The 23,171-nt window shown below is 48.3% G+C and overlaps 1 protein-coding gene across 5 annotated transcripts in view; it reads right to left on the reverse strand.

Annotated features, from left to right (window-relative positions):
* CCDC33 (coiled-coil domain containing 33) overlaps nt 1-23,171 on the reverse strand; it is a 154,606-nt gene that overhangs the window by 74,512 nt on the left and 56,923 nt on the right. For all 5 annotated transcript variants that reach the window (XM_083630314.1, XM_083630315.1, XM_083630316.1 and 2 more), the window contains 6 exons: nt 20,924-21,025; nt 18,814-18,905; nt 17,500-17,620; nt 9,230-9,353; nt 6,603-6,736; nt 5,203-5,274 (listed from right to left, as the gene is read on the reverse strand). In XM_083630314.1, coding sequence (XP_083486440.1) covers nt 5,203-5,274; nt 6,603-6,736; nt 9,230-9,353; nt 17,500-17,620; nt 18,814-18,905; nt 20,924-21,025 — 645 coding nt within the window. The remainder of the gene's footprint in view (nt 1-5,202; nt 5,275-6,602; nt 6,737-9,229; nt 9,354-17,499; nt 17,621-18,813; nt 18,906-20,923; nt 21,026-23,171) is intronic.

The raw sequence follows: 23,171 nt of genomic DNA on the forward strand, positions 1-23,171 counted from the left end.
GTACATACATTAGTTGGGGAGGGGGGGGGAAAGAGGAGGAGGAGGAGGAGGAGAACTGGGGAAGGGGGATAAAAAAGAACACAACAGCCCTTAGATCAAAACAATAATCAGCTAAATGAATTCCGCAGCATTTTCCCGCATGACTAGGAGTGATAATTTAGTGCAGCAGCCAGCTGGAAGGAAGGGGATTAATTCTGCACTTACCAGCACCTCTGTGAATAATTCATCACACGCGGCCCCCCTCCGCTGACCCCCTGGGCCATTACTCCAAAGTAGCTCGCCAGACAGCCCTGCCCCAGCCAGGGGGCCCGGCGCTTTGTGGGGGGAGAGCAATGGAATTAACCTGCCGGCTTTAAGTTCGGTCCCAAATTAACTTTGCAGATGGGGAGGGGTGGTGGTGGGGAGAAGGCAAAGGCACAGCTGTTTTCTGCAACTGTAGCACCAGTCCCAGAATGCCCCGTCCCCTGTAAAAATAATGTTTCTACAATGTAAATATAAAGACTTAGGAGGTTCAGCCCTGGGCAATGAAAGAGTCTCTACTCTGTGCAGTCTGTAGCTGCTGTTATTTATTGCAATACAGTGGTACCTCGGGTTACATACGCTTCAGGTTACAGACTCCGCTAACCCAGAAATAGTACCTCGGGTTAAGAACTTTGCTTCAGGATGAGAACAGAAATCGTGCAGCGGCGGCGGAGCAACAGCAGGAGGCCCCATTAGTTAAAGTGGTGCTTCAGGTTAAGAACAGTTTCAGGTTAAGAACGGACCTCCAGAACGAATTAAGTTCTTAACCCAAGGTACCTCTCTATTACTGAAGAATTTTATACCCTACTTTTCACCAAATGTCTCAAAGCAGCTTCTGGAAAAATAAAAAGCACAATCCAGAGGGTTGCATCCAAGGTTAGCCCTGATCAGAGCAGACTCACTGAAATTAATGTATCTAAATGAGTTCCAGCAGGGAGTGACAGTGCGGGTAGCAGAGGCCAGGCACCCACATAAAAATTTTTATGAGTGCCCAGGCACCCAGGGCCCCCTGTATATGGTGCCATTGTCTAGCAAAAGCAAACAAACAAGCAAACAAATATTGCAGCTAATGTTCTGGAGTCCAGCAAAGCTTAGCATTTGCAATGAGTGCAGATGAGGCTGAATGCCTGACCTCCAAAGCCTATGGGAAGGCAGTGTCACCAAACGAGCCGGTTAGTAAATTACACAGTTAAAAGCTGGCGTTAACTCTTCATTTGCGGAACACAATCCTCACAGACGTGGTAGGGTTTCAGGCCTAATGAACACAGCAGCTCATGCCTTCTAGGTCTTACTCCATGAAATCATTGCTGAGACTCTAAGTCCCTGCCTCCCCAGAGCCTTCTATGTCTCCTCCTCTCCAGGGCTTCTTGCAAGCAATCAGAGGCTGCGCCTGCATGCAGCCTGTCTTTGCTCCGTCCATTCCATGCCTCTCCTGGTTCTGGGAGACCAGGCAGGAGGGGAGCTTATTGCAGCAGGAGGGGGAGACACTCATGACTCTTCACTAGCCTGACACATCTCTGCCTCTTGACGTCCCTCCTTTCACTTATCTGCTTCAGCTTCTGCCCTGATTCTGGATTTCTTTCCGCCACAGACTCTCTCAACTCACTGAGCCTGTTACCCCTTCATCTTCTGACACCTCCTCTTCCCAGTCTACTCCCCCTGACTACTGTGATAGGAATTTTGAGGTCTTAGATATATGGTAATGTTCATAAGTGTACCAACCAAGCACGTACATAGATCAGCACAGGAAGACCGACCTGAAACCATTTTGATTCCCAAACTGACTAAATGTTTTCCCTGCAAGGAGGGGGGAGGGTCAGGGAGCCTTCCCATGGTCTCAGGAACTGAGTAATCAGCATTTAAATGGGTGAAAGACTATCAGGAAAGACAATCAGATAACCTGGCAACCAGGAAAAACAACATTCAAATTTCTGTTTTAGACCGCCTTTTCTGTGATGTAGGTATGATGTATCTGGGGGGTGGTCTTAGGTTACACCCCTTCTGTGATGTATGTATGATGTTTCTGGGGGTGGTCTTGATCTACAGGGTGGCGATTTCAAAAGTCTTTATAAGGCCTTGTGCGCCATTGTTCTGGGTTCCTCCTCCTTTCCTGCGTGTGAGGGGAGCACCCTGTTGCAAAAGATCAATAAAGATCAGGCTTACTAGCTGCTTTGCTTCTCAATATTCTTTGGTTGGCCTCTGTTATTTTCTCCTACCAATACCCCAATACTATGGATACCCCATAAGGGAAAAGGCCAGTTTTTGTTTACAACACTACTCATCATTGTCCCACCATCATTCCCTGGGATCTGAGCCTTCTTCCCTTGATGGTTCCTTCCACCATTCCTCTGTGTCCAAACAGTCCATGATGAGCAGCAACCTGAGAGAGGCCATGAACTCTGAGCACTGGGAACAGCAGGTTAGATTTGCACACGTGACTCAGTGCAACGTCGATTCCTGTTATTTGTGGGCCAGCTGCTGGCAGACAGAAGAGAACCTCTTGGTATTTTAATCAGCCTCCCTCCCCCACACTTTCTCCCCCTTTTTCGCTGCAGAGCACAGGGGCAGGCACATTGCCTCCATCCTTTACAACCTAATTTGGACTGACAGGCTGGAGTTGGTGCTTAGCAAAGCTGAGCCTCTCGGCTTCTCTGTTATTTTAACACAGACTCCTTTGCAAGCGCTTGAGGCAGAGGAGGGAGGGCAGAGGGCTTTACAAGAGAATGCAAACCATCATCTATATTCATGAACTGCCTCCAGGGGCACTCTCTCTTTCCAGAGGAGCTGGATGCCCGGTTGCCTGCTGTCTGCAGTGATTTTTGCACCTCTCGGGCACAATCACATGATCACATGAGGGCCAGTGGAGGGGAGCTAGATTCAAGGCAGCAGCCCAAGAACAGGATCACCGGCTCCAGGTTCAAATAACAGCATGGTTAAAGTCAGGAGTGTGCAGTCTGGTGCCAAGCATGCAAAGGTCTGGAACATTTAGCATTCTCAAGACAAGTGTCACACCCATGCTCTACCCAGAACATTTGAAATCGGAGTTCTTTTGATGTGTTGGCATCCCCAACTTGTTTTGATTCTGACAAAGCATCACATTTGAAGGATAGTATCCAAAGTATCACAGAGACAGGAGTTCAAAGAATCATAGAATTGTGATCCCTTCCAACTCTACCATTCTACGCTTCTATGAAAGGAGATTCCAGCGAAAACATCATGAGGCGCTAGTCCATGGGTAGGCAAGCTAAGGCCCAGGGACCGGATCCAGCCCAATCGCCTTCTAATTCTGGCCCATGGACGGTCCAGGAATCTGTGTTTTTACATGAGTAGAATATGTCCTTTTATTTAAAATGTGGGGCATAGGAATTTGTTCATTTTCCCCCACCTAAATATAGTCCGGCCCCCCACAAGGTCTGAGGAACAGTGGACCGGCTCCCTGCTGAAAAACTTGGCTGACCTTTGCACTAGTCTGTGTCTGATCACAATGCAAAGTGCTGGCACCTACAGCTTGGGTTCCAAGTACTTACTCCCACATGAACCTGTCCACATCACATTCAGACTCTTCTCGAGGTGTCCCCACAATCTGAGGTGCACTGGGTGACAACTGGGGAGAGGAGTGTCTTGGGTGTGTGGGCCCTCTCTTAATGCACTCTACGTGGGGCTACCTTTGAAGGTGACCCAGAAATTACAACTAATCCAGAATGCAGCAGCTAGACTGGTGACTGGAAGCGACTGCTGAGACCATATAAAACCGGTCTTGAAAGACCTACACTGGCTCCCAGTACGTATCGGAGCACAATTCAAAGTGTTGGTGCTGACCTTTAAAGCCCTAAACGACCTTTGTCCAGTATACCTGAAGGAGCGTCTCCACCCCTATCATTCTGCCCGGACACTGAGGTCCAGCGCTGAGAGCCTTCTGGTGGTTCCCTCACTGCGAGAAGCAAAGCTACAGGGAACCAGGCAGAGGGCCTTCTCGGTAGTGGCGCCCGCCCTGTGGAACACCCTCCCACCAGATGTCAAAGAGAAGAACAACTACCCGACTTTTAGAAGACATCTGAAGGCAGCCCTGTTTAGGGAAGCTTTTAATGTTTAACAGACCACTGTATTTTATTATTTTATTGGAAGCCACCCAGAGTGGCTGGGGAAACCAAGCCAGATGGGTGGGGTATAAATAATAATAAATTATTATTGTTATTGTTATTATTGGAAGGTCTCCCTAAGGACAGAGCACACTATCTACCTTAGAGGGAGACAGACGCCCCACATTGGGGTGGGGAGGCTTTTTGCCTGTCAAGGGTTACATTCCCTCAAGGTGAATCTGTTGGGGGGCCACATACAGATGGTGGGTGGGGCTGGAGTCAAAAGTGGATGGGATCAGAGCCCGAAATGGAAGGGGCCAGACTCAATAGTGTCAGAAAAATGCTGATGTGTTAACCAAACTGAACCTGATGGATGCTAACCCTGTGGACACACCAATGACAACAGGTTATCAGGTAGATGATACTGAAGAAGCATTTTCTGACACTACACTGTACAGAAGTGTGCTCGGCAAACTAAACTTCATTGCCAGATGTTGAAGACCTGACACTGCAGTTAGCACGAATTTGCTAAGCAGACATGTCAACAATCCTACAGGTGGGGGCACTCCTTTCTCTCTCTTTCCTTGCTACCTTCATATTTCCCCTCCTCTCCAGCAGGGAAGCCAGCATCCCCCCCACATTGAGCGGGTGCTGTCACACGACACGTGACGCTGCCTGGGATGCCCCAGGTGGGGTAGGATGTACAGAGGGAATTCTCCATGCCTGCTCATCCCAGCCGCTGATTGGCTTCTGGGCTGCCGGGCGGAGGCTGGGGCTGGAGAGTATGGAGGGCGGCGGCAGTGGGGGGGGTCCTCTCAATATTGGTGGGGTGCTGCCACCTGCCAAAAAATATTGGGGGATTTGAAGCCCCCTCTGCCCCCTATACCTGATGCCGCTGCTCCCCAACCACATGAATCAGGCCAAGGGCCACCTGAAACTGGGCTGAGGGCTGCATGCAGCTCTCAGGGTACAGATTGTTCACCAGTGTCCTACATGGGAGCTGTCCAGTCCCACCCCCTTTTTTTAACGAAGGCAAGATTCTCGGATATCTCCTATCTGGAGCTCCCCAAGCTGATCTTGCTGGCATTTCCATGTGTCTCACCTCTGAATTTATCAACTGAACACCAAGCTGGACAGTTGGGACTTCTCCACTTCTGGTGCGCAGGTTTGTATCCTGAGAAATCAACAAAGACAAACGGTTGATTAAGAATTGTCAACACACAGAGTTAAGAATTGCATGGCTGGATCAAATCACAAGTCCATCAAGCCTGGGGCCCCGTCAGCACACGGTCAGCTATGGGTCTATTTGGAAAGCCCACCAGCAAGGGGGTGTTGGGTAGCTCAGTTGGTACAAGCATGAGACTCTTAAACTTAGAAAAGAGGGAGGGATTTGCTGTATAAGCTTAATGGGAGTGAGAGGAAACAAGAAGGAGATCAAAGTAATAGGACTCTGTCTGGAAAGACTGAATCATCCAAATTGGAGGGTTCAGTCTATAGAGCAGGCATAGGGAGACTAAAACTCCCATCATCCCTAGCTAACAGGACCAGTGGTCAGGGATGATGGGAACTGTAGTCTCAAAACATCTGGAGGGCCAGGTTTGCCTTTGCCTGCTATAGAGCATGAGACTTCATCTCAGTCATGGGTTTGAGCCCCATGCTAGGCAAAATATTTCTGCATTGCAGGGGGTTGGACTTGATGACCCTCGTGGTCCCTTCCAGCTCTAAAATTCTATGATTATAAGAGCATAGGTGAAGGGACGGGCCCAGGGATGAGTGTATCTGTAGATTCCTCTCCATGTCTCATTTTTCCAATCGTATGTTGAGTTCTCCATTCCACTTTGCCAAACAGAGCAGCTGTCCAGCCGTGTGGGAGGCACATTACCAAGCAGAAGAGGGAATGTCCACAGGATCCACAAGGACTAAGGGCAGGTCTGTGGAGGTTGTGGCATCAGCAACTCCCAGGTGGTCTAATTCAGGGCTGGGGAATTTGTGGCCCTCAGTGATGAGGAGTGTCCTGAGGATCAGTCATGACCAGAAATGGAGTAAGTCACTAGAGGAAGAGTGGGAGGAACCCTGAACGGGAGTACCAAGGTGGTCCACAAACAAACAATTATGAAAATACGGCTACCTGTAATTAAAATGCATAGTAATACAACCATACATCCGTAATTTAAATATATGACATACAAGTCCATTAAATCAGCATAACACTTAAAACAGCAATCAAAAACAGGAGACCCAATTCAGAAGCTGCATTTTCAAAAGCCGACAAAATGCCAGTACTGATGGGGCCCCCAGTATTTCAGCAGGAAGAGAATTCCACAGCAATGAAAAAGACTGTTGATGTGCTACCACCAGCCGATAACCACCAGGCCATAGCCAAAACTAACCAGGTCTCATTTGTTGATCTTAATGTTGATCTTAATCTTTACAGTGGAGGGGCAAGGTTAGAACATACCAGAAGATTTTGCAGCAGGTCCTGTTGCCTATGGTTGCTATTACCTGGATGGGAAGGTTTTCTACAAGAACTCCATTCCTGCTACTGTCTGCCACAAGCTTCCGATAGACACGGTTACTTAGTGGCAGCACAGAGAAGCCCAAAGACTTTGGTGGAATTTCCAGGTCTCCATCCGGATCTGGTGGGCAAGCAGGGATAAAACATCGTGATTAGTCCTCCATTGCAAAATGGCAGAGGGATGCTTTCAAAATCCTCCTCGTCCAAAATTTCTCCCCAGGCTCCTGAGTTGGAAACCAGCCGATCTTGTCTCAAGAGGAATTGATGTTTGGGGCTGCTGGTCAAGATGGACCTTGCAGCCCCAAACATCAGGACTGTAATGGCTTTAGGGGTTGCTTGTGCGTAAATAGCCGCCGCTCTGGGCTAGGTTGGTTGGTTAAACCATTTCTCGCTGGACAGCCATCCACTCCGTGGCTGTTCAGTCGCTGGCAGAATCCGTCAGTGGGTGTTTCTTAAACCTTTTCCAACATAAAAGTTGTTTGACGCCCAGTCTCCTCCTACTCTCCCTGCGCGGAAGTCTTCTGCGCAGGGAGGGCGTGGGTAGCGGAGGACCTGTGCTCTCCCCGCTGGTGTCCAGTGAAGAGTCCCAGAGCCTGCTCTCTGCTTCCCCCATTGGCCCTCCTCTATCCCTGGTGTAGCGCTGATTTTCTTCCCCAACAGGAGACTTGCCTCTCTCCCTGCTTGGCCCCTCTCCAGCATCGTTGTGGGGCCTCGCCTCCTCCTCTAGTTCTGATGGCAGTTCCCTGACAAGGACATAGAAAGAGCCTGCTGGATCCAGCCCATGGACCATCTAGTCCAGCATCCTGTTCTCACAGGGGCCAACCACAGTGGTCTATATACAGTATATAGTACCAGAGTGCTACATACATTCTTAACCAAAACTGACCATCAGGCCACTTCTGACAGTCCACAATCCAAAAATGAATCAAATGCCTTACCCCAGATATAATAATAATAATAATAACAACAATAACAAAATAATAATAATTTATTTATACCCCGCCCATCTGGCTGAGTTTCCCCAGCCATTCTGGGCGGCTCCCAATCGAGTGTTACAAACAATACCGCATTAAATATTAAAAACTTCCCTAAACAGGGCTGCCTTCAGATGTCTTTTAAAGATAGGATAGATGCTTATTTCCTTGACATCTGATGGGAGGGCGTTCCACAGGGCGGGCGCCACTACCGAGAAGGCCCTCTGTCTGGTTTCCTGTAACCTCAGTTCTCACAGTGGGGGAACTGCCAGAAGGCCCTCGGCACTGGATCTCAGTATCCGGGCTGAACGATGGGGGTGGAGACGCTCCTTCAGGTGTACAAGACGGAGGCCGTTTAGGGTTTTAAAGGTCAGCACCAACAGTTTGAATTGTGCTCGGAAACGTATTGGGAGCCAATGTAGATCTCTCAGGACCAGTATTATGTGGTCTTGGCGGCCACTCCCAGTCACCAGTCTAGGTGCCGCATTTTGGATTAATTGCAGTTTCCGGGTCTCCTTCAAAGGTAGCCCCAAGTAGAGCACATTGCAGTAGTCCAAGTGGGAGATAACTAGAGCATGCTAGTTAAGCATGCTCTGGCAAGACAGGGAGGTAGGGTCTCAGCCTGCGTACCAGGTGGAGCTGGTAGACAGCCGCCCTGGACACAGAATTAACCTGCGCCTCCATGGACAGCTGTGAGTCCAAAATGACTTCCAGGCTGCGCACCTGGTCCTTCAGGGGCACAGTTACCCCATTCAGGACCAGGGAGTCCCCCACACCCGCCTGCCCCCTGTCCCCCCCCAAAAAAGTACTTCTGTCTTGTCAGGATTCAACCTCAATCTGTTAGCCGCCATCCATCGTCCAACCACCTCCAGACACTCACACAGGACCTTCACTGCCTTCACTGGTTCTGATGTGAAAGAGAGGTAGAGCTGGGTGTCATCTGCATACTGATGTGCTGCTAAGTGCCACATCTCATCTTGAGAACCCCCCCACAAATCATTTCACACTCCCAAATGGTCTTATCTCACTGGGGGGCTGGTCCAGAGAGAGGGGCAGGTTGGGCACTTCCCCACCAGCGTCAGTCTGCCTTCCTACTTACAGCCAAGCCAGGGGGTTGCCTCTCAGCTTGCTCCTCCTTAGCCTCGCTGCTGCTATAATAGAACTCAGCAAGGAGGAGGCTGGGGTCAAAACTTCGTTAAGAACATTGCTAGAGCCTACTGGATCAGCCCCATCTTGTCTGGCATCCTGTCGTCCCAGTGGCCAACCAGATGCCTATTATTGGAAACCTGCAAGCAGGATCTGAGCCCAAGAGCATTCTCCCCTCTTGCAATTTCTAGCATCACTGCTTCTGACTGTGGGGGCAGAATACAGCCCTCATGCTTAATAGCCCTCTCCTCCATAAATTTGTCCAATCCTCTTTTAAAGCCATCTGAGTTCGTGGCCATCAATGTCTCCTGCAGCAGTGAGCTCCATAGCTTAACTATGCACTGTGTGAAGAAAGACTTATGAATCCTCCAGCATTCAGTTTCATTGTGCATCTGCCAATTTTCGCGCTACAAGAGTGAGAGAAACACTCATCTTTCCAAGCCAGGCATAATTTTATCAATTTCCACCCTTACTTCCCAGAGATAAAGACTTACTTTTTTTGTAGTATTCAATCACCAGGGCGGTATCATCCGAGAAAGCTGTTGCTCCATCCCGCCCTTGGAACAGGTAGGACATGTTCCACGTTGGCTGCTCAGGAGGTCCAGCAGCTGGAGAAACCTGGTGATCAGTGAAAAGTGGAGGAAGCCCAGTCAGGGTATCAGAAGAGAGACCAGGGGGATCTGCAGCAAAGTGGCCAGTGTGGTGTAATGGTTAAGAGCGGTGGACTCGTAATCTGGTGAACCGGGTTCGATTCCCTGCTCCTCCACATGCAGCTGCTGGGTGACCTTGGGCTAGTCACACTTCTCTGAAGTCTCTCAGCCCCACTCACCTCACAGAGTGTTTGTTGTGGGGGAGGAAGGGAAAGAGGGAAAGGAGATTGTAAGCAGCTTTGAGACTCCTTTGGGTAGTGATAATCTGAAGGGACCGTGGAAAAGAATGATCTTCAATATCCCACAAAGAGAAAAGAAGTCCCAGGCAATCTGGACCTTTGACGGAACCTGCTTCCACATTCCTCTGACAACAGCATACAAATGGTCAATTCCTGTCTCTGAGAGTAAAAAAGAAGTCAGGACTAAAGAGGCTGAAAGATTTTGCTGCCTGAGCATGTGAGGAGCCCTTTCCCAGAAGGGTGTGTGTGTTTGTGTGTGCCAGCAGACACAGGGCTGGTCCTCAGCATCTGTTTCTGATACTCTACATCACCATGAGTTTGTATTGAATTATAATAAATGCTTGATGAATCTGTTTCCTTCTGTTGTGCTTTTGATAGGATTATAAAGATGGCGACGTTACAACGTGTGCAGAGGAGGGAGGCCAAGAGGACCAGCCTTGGAAAGTGGAGCAGTGGGTGTTGGGATGTGTCTAAGGGAATGGGGGGTAATTCTCAGGCCCCCAGCTGGCTCCAGCCCATCAGCCGGCAGCCGGGCAAACTCTGGTCCTTGCAACAGCATCAAAACAGTGTCACACAGCTTCAGAAGCCTTCAGAAGCTTGAGCACGCCTCAGTCAGCAGAGTGAATAACACGCAACAGAAGTGGTGGACAGAGGCATATGTAAAGCATATTTACAAGCAGTTTATTCAGCATAGTTCGGGACAAAGAAAAACATGTCTGCTCTCTTTCATGTCCAAGAGCAGGAAGCATAAGCAAAAGCTATACACAACGGAAGTTCCCAGCAGGCTGTGCTGGAAGTAAACAGACATGTGACATACAACAACTCCACATGCCTGTTCTTAAGGTGGAACGGAACATCGATATCCTAACAGCGGGTACATGGCAAGCTATCGGCAATCTGGTGGCACACTCAACGAGTGCCTTTGCAACTCTGGGGCAGATAAAAGACAGCCCCTCTTCATGCAGCACATAGTTAATCTCACTCCTGTAAGAGGCAGGGATGGCCACCAAACTAGATGGCTTCAAAAGAGGACCAGACAAATTCATGGAGGATGAGAGGGATATAGATGGTGACCATCGATGGTGACCTGTTGGAGGCAACAGTGCTTCTGAAGACCAGTTGCTAGAGACCAGAGGAGGGGAAGGGAGCTCTTGTGCACGGATCCTGCTTGTGGGTTTCCCATAAGCATTTGGTTTGCCACTGTGAAAAGAGGATGCTGGACTAGATGGCTCACTGACCTGATCCAGCAGTAGGCTGTTCTGGCATCCTTACGATTCTATAACACATCATCAAGGCTGAGAGCTATTTATTTCATTTATACAAAGAAAAAAGCACACCAAGAAGTCAATTATGGATTAGAAACCAGGACAGGGCCCTGTTTCGATGTATTCACCTTCATCAGCTAATTTTTAAAGGGTCATGTAAGTTTGAAAACTTTCAATTTCAATACTTCCAAATTGAAAACACACAGAAAAGCTCAAGATACACGTTGATCTACCCACACTTGTGGGTATCCTTGAGAAACATAGAGAATAACAGGATATATTTATCTGAAAGTCATCAAACTTAATTGACTTCTGACTTCTGCTCAATGATTGAAACTAAGACCTCCACGATGAATCTAGACTAACGTGAACTTATCTCTACTTATCAACTCTTATCTCTAATTCTGTGATGAATAATTGTGTTATACATATTTTTATGAGTTTGAGTTTGTAATCTCTGTTAGAGTTTGTAATCTCTATTTGAGTTTGTAGTCCTTGTCAGAATGCATACTTTTGAATGGATTAGTTTTTGTTACTATTGACTATTGATTTGCGAGTAGGGACCATTCCCACCATTGAAACTTACATTGGCCTGAGTTCTTGGTGTGCTTTTTTCTTGGTATATTTAATAACAAGAACTCCAATTTATTTTATTTAGGCAGAAGCATCCTCAGAAGAGGTTAACCTGGGCACTGGCTGCTCTCCCCTCAGCAACCTGAGAGCAGAGATGCCCATTTCAGCTTGACCACAGAGTCAACAGAGTGACAGTGGGGGGGCGCTGCTGGGGTGGCAGAAGGATCGAAGCTGATTAGCCGCCACATAAGATTTGCCCGTGGAAAGCCATTAACCCCCCTAAGCAGAGCTCGGCCTTCCCTCAGAGATCCAGAGAACTAAGTGCATCGATCAGCCTTTTGCACACAGGAGAAACCATGGAAGCCTCTCTCTCTCTCTCCCCTCCCCTACGGCCTTCAACTGGGAGCAGATGAAAGGTGGGCAGTTATTATTACTGTTATTTTGCCTTTCCCCCAGACAGGGGCTCAAGGCACCTTGCAGCTAAAACAGAAGCAGCTAAAAACCTAGGAGGCGGGGAATCATTAAAACACAATTAAACACTAACACAAATTAAATTTCCATTTCACTTTTGACTTGTATACTGCCTTCCTGCATTGCTAGGCACAAGGTGGTTTACAAGATCTCCATGGCTCTTTCTCTTACCACTTGCTTCTGTTGTTCTTATAAAGCCTTGGCATACAGATAACGACAATAAAGAAGAAGAAGAAGAAGAAGAGTTTGGATTTGGTATCCTGCCTTTCACTCCCTTTAAGGAGCCTCCAAGCAGCTAACATTCTCCTTTCCCTTCCTCCCCCACAACAAACACTCTGTGAGGTGAGTGGGGCTGAGAGACTTCAGAGAAGTGCGACTGGCCCAAGGTCACCCAGCAGCTGCATGTGGAGGAGCGGAGACGCGAACCCGGTTCCCCAGATTACGAGACTACCGCTCTTAACCACTACACCACACTGGCTCTCTAAAAAGCATAACAGCACCATCTCTTTCATTAAAAGCAGCCAGTTCCCAAAGGCCTGTTGGAAGAGGGATTTCACCTGCCGGCAGAAGGACAGCAAGGAGGAAGCCAAGTCTAGCTTCTCTAGGGAGGGAGTTCCAAAGTTGCCTGGGGGCAGCCCTCTCCTGCGTCCCCACCAGGAGTCCCTGTGAGGGTGGGGGGACTGAGAGAAGCCCCCCACAAAAAAGTTCTCAGAGCCCAGGCAGGTTTGTATGAGGGAATGCGGTCTTTCCGATAGCCTGGGCCTGTGCCATGCAGGGCTTTACAGGTCAAAACCAGCGCTTTGAATTGTGCCTGGAAACAGGCTGGCAGCCAGCGGAGATGTTGTAACAAGGGAGCCATCTGCTCCCTGTAACCAAATGTTAACTCTACCTATTTCACACTTTGTGAAATACTTTGTTATGACGATGATTCATTGCATTTCTATCCCACCTTTTCCTCTCAAGAGCTCAATGTGGTGCACACGGTTATTCCACTCATTTAATCCCCATTGCACCACACTGCCTCTCTAGAGGGCTTTGAGCTCCACTCTGACTGAACTTAACTACAGGGATACCTTGGTTTACAACCATAATCCGTTCCGGAGGTCTGGTTGTACAGTGGTACCTCTGGTTGCAAACGGGATCCGTTCCAGAGGCCCGTCCACAACATGAAAAGCCCACAACCTGAAGCACCGTATCTGTGCAGGTGAGCGGTGCAATTTGGTGCTTGTGCGCATGCGCGAAGCGCGATTTGGTGCTTGTGCACATGTGTGAGTGACAAAACCCGGAAGTAACCCTTTCCGGTACTTACAGGTTGCTGTGGAACGCAACCTGAAAAAACATAACATGAAGCAAACGTAACATGAGGTATGACTGTAAACCAAAACAGTTTGTAACCCAAGGCGCCCTTTCGCCAATGGGGCCTCCAAAAAAATTATAATTGGTTGTAATCCGAAAAAAGGGACATACACTTCAGGGTTTGACGTGGTTGTAATCCAAAACGGTTGTAATCCAAAATGGTTGCAAACCAAGGTACCACTGTATATGTAAATCTGCCCCAGTGAGCATATGTCCAGGTTGGTGGGGGCTGAATGTCCCAGAGGAGGGTACTGTGAACACATGCAGTCCCAACCCCAAGATGCCCCCCATACACTGAATAAAAAATGCAGAGATGGCAAAGGTGGGTTGGGCTTGCCATTAAAGAACGCAAGAGGCATAACAACAGTCTTTAGAAAGGGACTTTCAGCTCCCCTGGAGCAAAGCTTAGAGTAAAACTGGGCACTGTTTCCAAAACTCATGCAAGGAGTGCAATGTCTGGACAGCTAATTGTGCCCCATACTCTATTTCTAAGGGACACCACTGTATGCCCTCTAGCCATAAGCTTGCTCAGCCCATGTTGTGCACCAAGGAGTTAAATGGCTTGCCAAAAAGCACATAAGGAAGGGAGGGGGGAAGAAAGGGGAGGAAATACCATGACAGTTCAATTCCCTCCGCGGATTAATTTGTAATTCAATTGCTAAATGCAACCCTGTGTGTGGCAAGCATGATTTATGGTATGTAAAGCAAACCACACTGGGTTGGGGGTGGAGGTGTTGCATTCTTGTCTTTTGCTTCTCTAAATCCTCCTCTTGCTTCTGAGGCTCAATAAGAGATATCAGCTTTCAGAAGTTGTCCCTTAAGAAGAAAATACCCTAACCTCCCATTACGGATCAGTCTGATCCCAAGGCTAAAATGAAGACATCGCCCTGCCTGCCCTGGGAAAAGGAACAAAATCACTGGCTTTCCTGTAAGGAAAGTGGGGCTTTCAAAGGGTAGGAGGAAACCACATACAGAGTCAGACCCTTGGTCCATTGAGCCCAGTATGGTTTACACTGCCTGGCAGCAGCTCTCCAGGGTTTCAGGCTGAGCAGAGTCGCAGCCCCACCCGGAGGTGGCGAGGATTGGAACCCAGAACCTGGCAATATCCCTCCAGCACTGTTGCACATATTCATTGCATTTTTCATTTCATTTCATTTCACATTCAGATTGTTCAGGACCTTTCTGTGTTGCTACGCATGAGACCGTTTGCAAGCTGATGCAACAACAAAAAGGTAAAGGTACCCCTGACCAGAGTCGTCCAGTCGCGGATGACTCTGGGGTTGTGGTGCTCATCTCGCTTTACTGGCCGAGGGGTCGGCGTTTGTCCGCAGACAGCTTCTGGGTCATGTGGCCAGCATGACTAAGCCACTTCTGGCGAACCAGAGCAGTGCCTGGAAACGCCGTTTACCTTCCCGCCGGAGCGGTACCTATTTATCTACTTGCACTTTGACATGTTTTCGAACTGCTAGGTTGGCAGGAGCAGGGACCGATCAACGGGAGCTCACCCCGTCGCGGGGATTTGAACCGCCAACCTTCTGTGGCTCTGTGGGTTAGACCACAGGGCCACCCTGACGCAACAACAAAATATACAGCAAAGACCAGGCATCTTATAACAATCCAATCCCAAAAGTCATAACAAAAAAATATGATTGGAAGCTAAACAACCTATCAAAGTAATACTCAATGATCCATGAGAATATAATAGTACACAATAAAATTAACTCTCAAAGTATCATCAAATAATAATAACAGAAATTCATTCTCAACAGTTACAGTAAATCATTACTAAACTATAATCAATAAAAACAACAGCAAGTCACAACACATAAAATATCGCAATACATTAAAAAAATGTAAAAGGCTCTAATTCGGAAACAAAGTCACATAACTTATAATGGTTTTTTAAAAAAATTCCTCTTCTCCCTTCCCAGCTGTTTCTCCTGTTCTTAAAGTCATGGCCTGGCAGAAGCTTCCGTGATATGCCGACTGAATTCAAAGTATACCCCTCTGAAGATGGAGGAGCAGGGTGCATAGGAATGTAGAAGGCTGACTTATACTGAGTTAAGCTCAGCATTGTCCACACTGTGTGTGTTCGGAGCACCACAGTTTAAGAAGGATGTTGACACGCTGGAAGTTGTGCAGAGGAGGGCGACCAAGGTGATCAAGGGTCTGGAAATCAAGTCTTATGAGGAATGGTTGAAGGAACTGGGAATGTTTAGCCTAGAAAAGAGGGGCTGAGAGGATATATGATAGTCATATTCAAATATTTGAAGGGCTGTCACATGGAGGAGGGAGCAAGCTTGTTTTCTCCTGCTCTAGAGGGTAAGACCTGAACCAATGAAGAACTGCACTCAGAGGTGTGAATTTTAAAGGATGTTTATATGTGTCCACCTGTGCATTATTTCTGAAAGGGTGGCTTAGATAAGCTTGCTTTCTAATGCAAACTGAACAGAATTTCTCCTCTATTCCCACTCAGCAACAGAGCGCACTACATGCAGAAGGGACTGAGGTGCAATCCCTGGTATCTCTGGCTTAGGCAGGAGAAGGGCTCTCTCCCAGGATAAAAAAGAAAGGAAAAGACCCCTGGATGATTAAGTCCAGTCAAAGGTCACTGTGGGATGCGCCACTCATCTCACTTTCAGGCCAAGGGAGCCGGCGTTCGTCCACAGACAGCTTTCTGGGTCATGTGGCCAGCAGGACTAAACTGCTTCTGGTGCAACGAAAACCAGAGCGCACGGAAACACTGTTTACCTTCCTGCCGCAGCAGTACCTATTTCTCCACTTGCACTTTTTGGCGTGCTTTCGAACTGCTAGGTTGGCTGGAGCTGGGACTGAGCAACGGGAGCTCACCCCGTCGCGGGGATTCGAACTGCCGACCTTCTCATCAGCAAGCCCAAGGCTCTGTGGTTTAGACCACAGCACCTCCCAGCAGGGGCGTAGCGTGGGTTGTCAGCACCCGGGGCAAGGCAAGTAATTTGCGCCCCCTAACCCGTGGATTTGCGCCCCCTAACCCTAACCCCCAGATGTTGTGCCCGGTGCGGCCGGCCCCCCCTGCACCCCCCACGCTATGCCACTGCCTCCCAGGATAGCTGCTGCCAATCAGTGCAAAGGTAGCTTTTTTTAATACTACACAACAAATCTGCAAAAGAGCTGAGAAGGGAGACTGGCCAGTTCCACTGGGCCATTTAATTGAAAAGCCTTCTTTAAAACCAACATTCAATCAGGGCTTTTAAAGAAAATTAACAGGGTGTGTGACGAAAGGAATAAATTTTCTCAGCCCAGATGGCTCTGCTAAATCATTTATGCCGCCAAACCTGCCTCCTTTTTGCCAGCTTTGTTTGGCACCAGGCCTCATCAAAGAGGCTGTCAGCTGAATCAGGATGAACCCCCTTTTGATGGGACTTGGCTGCAAATGTCTTCCTCTTTAGGCTAATTTCCCCCCTCCCCACTGGTTCATCCCCTGAGGGATTGTTTCTTAAGTTGTAGGAGCCAAAAGGAATCTGTTTCGGATGGCAGCTTCCTTCATCTTGGCAGGAAGGGATGCAAGAGGTAAGGTAGATGTGGTCCACGAAGAGGCTTTGGAGGAACTGAAAAGGGGGATAGGTACTGTGAGCAAGCCTGAAATCCTCCCTCCAATTACAAATTGGATGAAGAGCAAAACAAACAAACAAAGCAAGCACACTCGGGGCTCTCCAGCAGCATTTCTTCCTGCTGTGCCTGAGTCATGCTGGGGAGAGCAATTCAAGCCTCTCCAATGCAACTGTGCAACCCACTAGCCATGGACCTCAGGTAGGGGCCTCCACCTCTTTCTGTGCAGCCCTGAGCTCAGAGAGCAAGAGAGAAGGAAGGAAGGAAGGGAGGGAGGGAGGGAGGGAGGATATGGATATGGATGAATGGACAGATGGGCCATGCACAGGGGTGTGTTTGGTCTTTTAAATTTCAGTGGTGCCCTGTGGGAGGCCAAAATCCAGCTCCCTCCACTTCTGGCCTTGCATTCCGTGTGATGCTCTGCCGTGTCCTCCTTTGCTCAGCGCCCAGTGTGGGGGAACTGGTTGTGCTGCCCTAAATCCACCTCTGGATACTTTTGGCTGGCCACTGTGGGAACACGATGCTGGCCTGGATTGGCCATTGGCCTGATCCAGCAGGCTCCCTATCTCTCCTTACGTCCTTCCCCAAGGCAGAAAACTTTCAAGCGACACTTGGTTAGTACCTGCGGGTGTCCTTGGTTGGTGACTTGCGGGACCTCAAAAGCCTCCGTTGGAGGATCTGGGAAGGTGATGTCCTTCTCTGGGACCGGGTGATCATAAAGCGGCCGGGCCTTCATCTCTTTCCTTCAGAGGGAGGAAGGGAGGGGGAGAATGGAATTATAGGGGTTGTTTGCAGCTACACCTTCAGAAATGTATTGCCAGATGTCTAAGAATGACAACACAACTCTAGGCCCATTTTCTCAGAAGCAAGGGTGGGAAAGTCTGTCCATTGCAAATTCTCTTGCTCCTTCCATCTTAAATTCACTTCTCCACATTCCCACATCAATTTGCTTTTTAAAAATAGTCTTCATAAAAATTCACCAGCATTTTAGTGCTAATTTCTCCTAACACACAACTTTTTGGATGCACATCTAATATGCACATCTTGGCAGAGCAATTTCCCCCAATACAACAATTTTTTGTGTGCTATAGTCACGATACGTGCATTCATATGAACATGCATTTTTGCCAACACTACTAGGCTGGAGAACTGCACTGCGATATTTGGGAGAGCGTGACTTCTGACGAATGGATGCATTTTGGTTTGTTTTTCATTTCTGGACAGCTGCAGTTCGGAAAGTTCAAGTTAGCTAGTTCAGTATTGCCTACATTGACCGAGATTGGCTCTCTTTTGCTCACCGGGGATGTTTGGTAGGTTCTGCACTAAAGCAGAATCTATGTCCTCTTGTGAAAGGATGTTTAGGATTATGATTAAGACATGTATAGGACTGCCCTGTCCCATCCCGTCCTCCTTCATGTGCCTTTAGCTGGAATTCCTGCATTGCAGGGAATTGGGCTAAATCAGGGGCTGGCAAATTGTTTCAGCAGGGGGCCAGTCCACTGTCCCTCAGACCTTGTGGGGGGGGCCAGACTATATTTTTGGGGGTGAAATGAATGAGGGATGATGAGCGGTGTGTGAAAGGGCTCCGGAGAGGGACTACTTAAAATGGCAGCCGCTCAAGCGCTGCTGCTGCTGGCACCGAGAAAGTCCGGCCTCCTTCCTCCTCTAGGCAGGGCAGGGAGAAGCCAGGAGGAGGGAGGGAGGAGGCGCCACTGTGGTGTGTGAGGGAGAGGGGAGAATGGTGCAGCCCAAATGATCAGAATCAGACCCACGTAGCGATTCCCGGACTGTCCGTGGGCTGGATCCAGAAGGCAATTGGGCCGGATTCAGCCTTAGTTTGCCGACCCATGGGCTAGATGACCCTTTTGGGTACCTTCCAACTTTACAGTTCTTTGATTCTATTCTTAGCAGCCTGTTGTGATTTCTCCCCACTTACATGTAAGCTTTGACGTTGTTCACTATCCGGCCAACGGCTAAGACAGTGCCGTCGGGTTGTTCCAGAGGCTCATTGATCCCCTTGAGGAATACCTGAAATCAGAGAGAACGATGATTACCAAAGACCTGGTTCTGCTCTTAACACATGTTCACAATCATCAACCCTTCCCCTCACTTCTGCCCTAAATGTTACTTCTTAGCATCTTTGACTTCTCATAACTTCTTATTTATTCCATTTCTTATGTATTCCCTTCTTACATCTCATCTCATCTGTAAGCTCCTTATGCAGCCACACTGGTTTCTTTAGATGCCTCCCACTTTTCTTTCTTGTTAGAATTGTCTGCCTTGTGCCTTCAATATTTCACCTTTAAGAAACTCCCATCCATCTTGTACTCCCATCTTTTGAGTATTTCTAGCTATGGAATCTAACCCAGCAGTTCCTTAAGCTTTTTGAAACCAGCCTTTTTCAAGTCTAGAGTGCATGTCCAACCACACTCAGCTATCCCTTGCCTCTGGGTCATGAAACCCAAGAGGACCTGATCATCATTTCCTCCCAAGGTTTACAGTACTTCCACTTTATTAATCAGTTCTTCCCTGTAGGTGAGGACCAGGTCCAAGATAGACAATCCCCTTGTTGCTTCTTCCATCTTTTGGAAAAATGAAATTGTCAGTGAGGCAAGGGAGAAATTTGTTGGACCTTATATTCTTGGCAGAGTTTAACAGATATCGGGGCAGTTGAAGTTTCCTTTAACTACTATATCTCTCCTTTTTGAATGTTTGGCAATCTGCTCCAGGAAGGCATCACCCAAGTCTTCAGTCTGGCTTGGCGGTCTATAGCTGACACCACTGTAAGGTCCTTGTTGCTTCCCTCTCCTACAATTTTTACCCATATGCCCTCAATCTGTTTTCCATGGTATTCCATGCTCCAGGTCATGAATTTCATCACAAGTGTACATATTCTTTATGTATGATTCTGCTACTCCCTACCTGCTTGGTCTATTCCTTTTGAACAGGTTATACCCCTCAATTTCTACATTCCAATCATTAGTCTCATCCCACCAGGTTTCAGTAGTGCCTATTAGGGTCATATTAGCCACTTTGCATCAAGAGTTCAAATTCATCTTGCTTGTTTCCCATACTCTGAGTATTAGTATAGAGACAACTGAAACCATGAGTCATTCCCTTCCTTCTTGCAGTTTCCTGCCCTTTATCTGGGGCACCTCCTCAGTTTCCTATGCATCAATCAAGCTACTATCACCAGTACCAGTATTATCCCCTGTCATCTGTAATATTGTCTCCCTCCCCGTTAAGCTCTCCTGATCAGGTGGCATCCTCCAAATATTGTTGGGCTTCAGCTCCCATCAGCCCCAGGCATCATGGCCAACTGCAACTAATGGAGGAGCAGAATCAGGGGGGGGGGATTCATGCTGTGAGCCCCTCCATGTTATGCTCAGGTTGTATATATTTGCAAATAAAACAATCTATCCTAAAGACACCACAGTCTCCACCGACCTTCCTTCCAAGGAGACAAAACCTAGAGTGAGTGCTGGAACCCCTGGAAATTCTCACTGCTCAGAGACTGGGGTGCTATGTAACAATATTAAGGGTTTTTTTTTAATATAAAAAGGTACCTTAAAAGGGGGGAGGAACCACAATCATTCCTGATGGAGGAGAGTTTCCTCCTATTCCTTCACTTTCTCATTTCCACCAATACAACAAAATTAATGGAGACAGGATCTCCAGCAAGCAGGGATAGAAACTGGGAGAGGAAAGGAGGTAGGAAGGGAAAGGATCCATACATTCCAGACCCTTGATCATCTCAGTCACTGTCCTCTGCACATATTCCAGCAAGTCAACACCTTTCTTAATTAATTCGTTTCCATTCATTTAAAGTCACCCCATGTTGTGTGAAAATTCCCCACCTTTCTATGTTCCGAAATTGTCGCCAATCTATTTGGTCAGCAGAAATAGGATTGCAGCTGCAGGCACTTGCGGGGCATATGACCCCAAAGGTCTTGGCACTGGCCTGGTGCCACTCACCTCCTCAGAGGTCCCAAAGATCGCCAATTCCACGTCGCCCACCATTTTGGATTTGCCGGCCTGAGCCTTACCTCCAAGCCTGTGTAATTCATTCCAGGGTAGCGGGGGATGAGACTGCCTTTACGGATTATGGTGACATGCAGCTTGGTCCCCGCTGGGTCCTTCTTCCTAGGCTGTTCGGGAAAGAACGAAATGCTTAAGGTGAAATGGGAATGGAGAGAGAGCAAGCAAATGAGGCAGCAAACCAAGAGTTTCTCAACAGTCCAGATTACTCTGCGTTAGCCCTGAGCAGCCATAACTGCAGGCACTGATAATTAAAGCCCATTGTCCTCTGGAGTGCCCTGTCTAGAAAGATCAATGTCATCAATCTTTCCCCTTTTGGCATTTAAACATTTCGCAGCCCAGGAAGACCTGCCACCAACCTCTGTGGGAAAAGTAAATAATGTTTGGGTCAGCAGAGAAAAGAGGCGAGGGCTGAGTACACGTTATACATTTAAAACACACTGTTTCCCCCAAAGGGTCCTGGAAACTGTAGTCTGCCTCTCACAGAGCTATGGTTCCCAGTGCCACTACAATTCCTAGCACCAACACTGAACTGAGGGCTGTGAGGGGCTGCCCTTTCTTCCCAAACCCATAAGCAGACTTGCCACAAAATGGTGACCCCCTACAGATTTCTTCAATGTGAGTAAAGCAGCCATGCTTGGGCCGCCAGCAGCTTTGGATGACCATTTGGGATCATGAATAAATCAGCCAGAGAAACACAAAGAACCGCATGGGAAGCTAATCTTGGGGCCACTGGAGTCTGCAAATGGACTTTGAAGCAATCACACCACAAGACAGCTAATCATTATTACCTCATCAATACAAGCGCTCTCCTTAAAAATCACTGCTCAAATGAGGGGAAATGGCGTATGGAATAAAGGTCAGGTTTTTAATGCAGAGAGGGAGGAAATTAACAGGCGTTACATTCTGCGCTGCGTGAAACCTTCACAAAAATGCAGAATTCCTCTCCCCCCCCCCCGCCCAGGATGCAGCGGCTCCTTCTGAGGCAGAGGAAGACAAGCCCACCTTACCCAGAGCTGACGAGTTTTAGGTTCGTCCCCCTCCTCCTCCCTACAAAGGCAGCAATTGAGTCAGGGGGAGAGGAAGAAACTGACAGCCACTGCTATACCCTGGACCAGATGTACAGTAAGTAGGCAGCAGGCAGATGGGGGCTGGCTGAGGGCAGATGGGCAAGGCAGCGCCCCATCAGACCCAAAGGAGCAGTTCCAAAGGTCCCAGGTTCAGGGGTGCTGTGAGGGAAGGACTTTGGGGCCCATATGGATTTTCTTCTGGAAGCACATGAAGCGGAAAAGAGTCCTAAACTTGCACTATATTCCTCTACGGTTCCAGAAGGGGCTTCACAGGGTTCTGTTCCAGTTGTCTCACCTAAAAAAGGATACTGTACTACAGAGTTGGGAGAGGTTCAGGACAGTTCAAAGAAAGGGCTTCTTCCCAGAGTACAAACACTGTGGAGGCAGGAGGCGGCAAGGGCAACCAGGTAGATGGCTTTAAAAGAGGGTTAGACAAGTTCATGGAGGATAAAGCTATTGTTGGCTATGGCCAACATGGCTCCGCTCTGCCCTCCACAGAAGGAGACAGCAACACTTCTGAGTGCCAGTTGCTGGAAGCCCCAGGAGAGCAGAGGGCTGCTCTTGGGATTGGGTCCTGCTTCCTAGATTCCCATAGTGGGCATGTGGCTGATCGCTGTGAGAAGAGGATGCTGGACTCAATGGGCCCTTGGCCTGATCCAGCAGGATCTTCTTATGTTCTTATGCTTAGTTAGGGGAAAGTCATGAAAACAGAATACGATACGATAATCTTTATTGTCATTGTCCCATACAGAACAACGAAACTAAAAAAATATACATCAGACATTCAAAAACCAACAATACAATATACTCCCACAGAGACTACCTTACACTGCATTTGAAACCGGAATCGCATTTAGATAGAAACTGTTTCTCAGGTGGCTAGTCCTAGTCTTTATAACCCTGTACCTTCTTCCAGAAGGGGACGCAGGTGGCGCTGTGGGTTAAACCACAGAGCCTAGGGCTTGCCGATCAGAAGGTCAGCGGTTCGAATCCCCGCAACTGGGTGAACTCCCGTTGCTCGGTCCCTGCTCCTGCCAACCTAGCAGTTCGAAAGCACGCCAAAGTGCAAGTAGATAAATAGATACCACTCTGGCGGGAAGGTAAACGGTGTTTCTGGATGCTGCTCTGGTTCGCCAGAAGTGGCTTAGTCATGCTGGCCACGTGACCCGGAAGCTGTACGCCGGCT

The sequence above is a fragment of the Podarcis filfolensis genome (assembly GCF_964270895.1).
Source record: "Podarcis filfolensis genome assembly, chromosome: 9".
NCBI lineage: Eukaryota > Metazoa > Chordata > Lepidosauria > Squamata > Lacertidae > Podarcis > Podarcis filfolensis.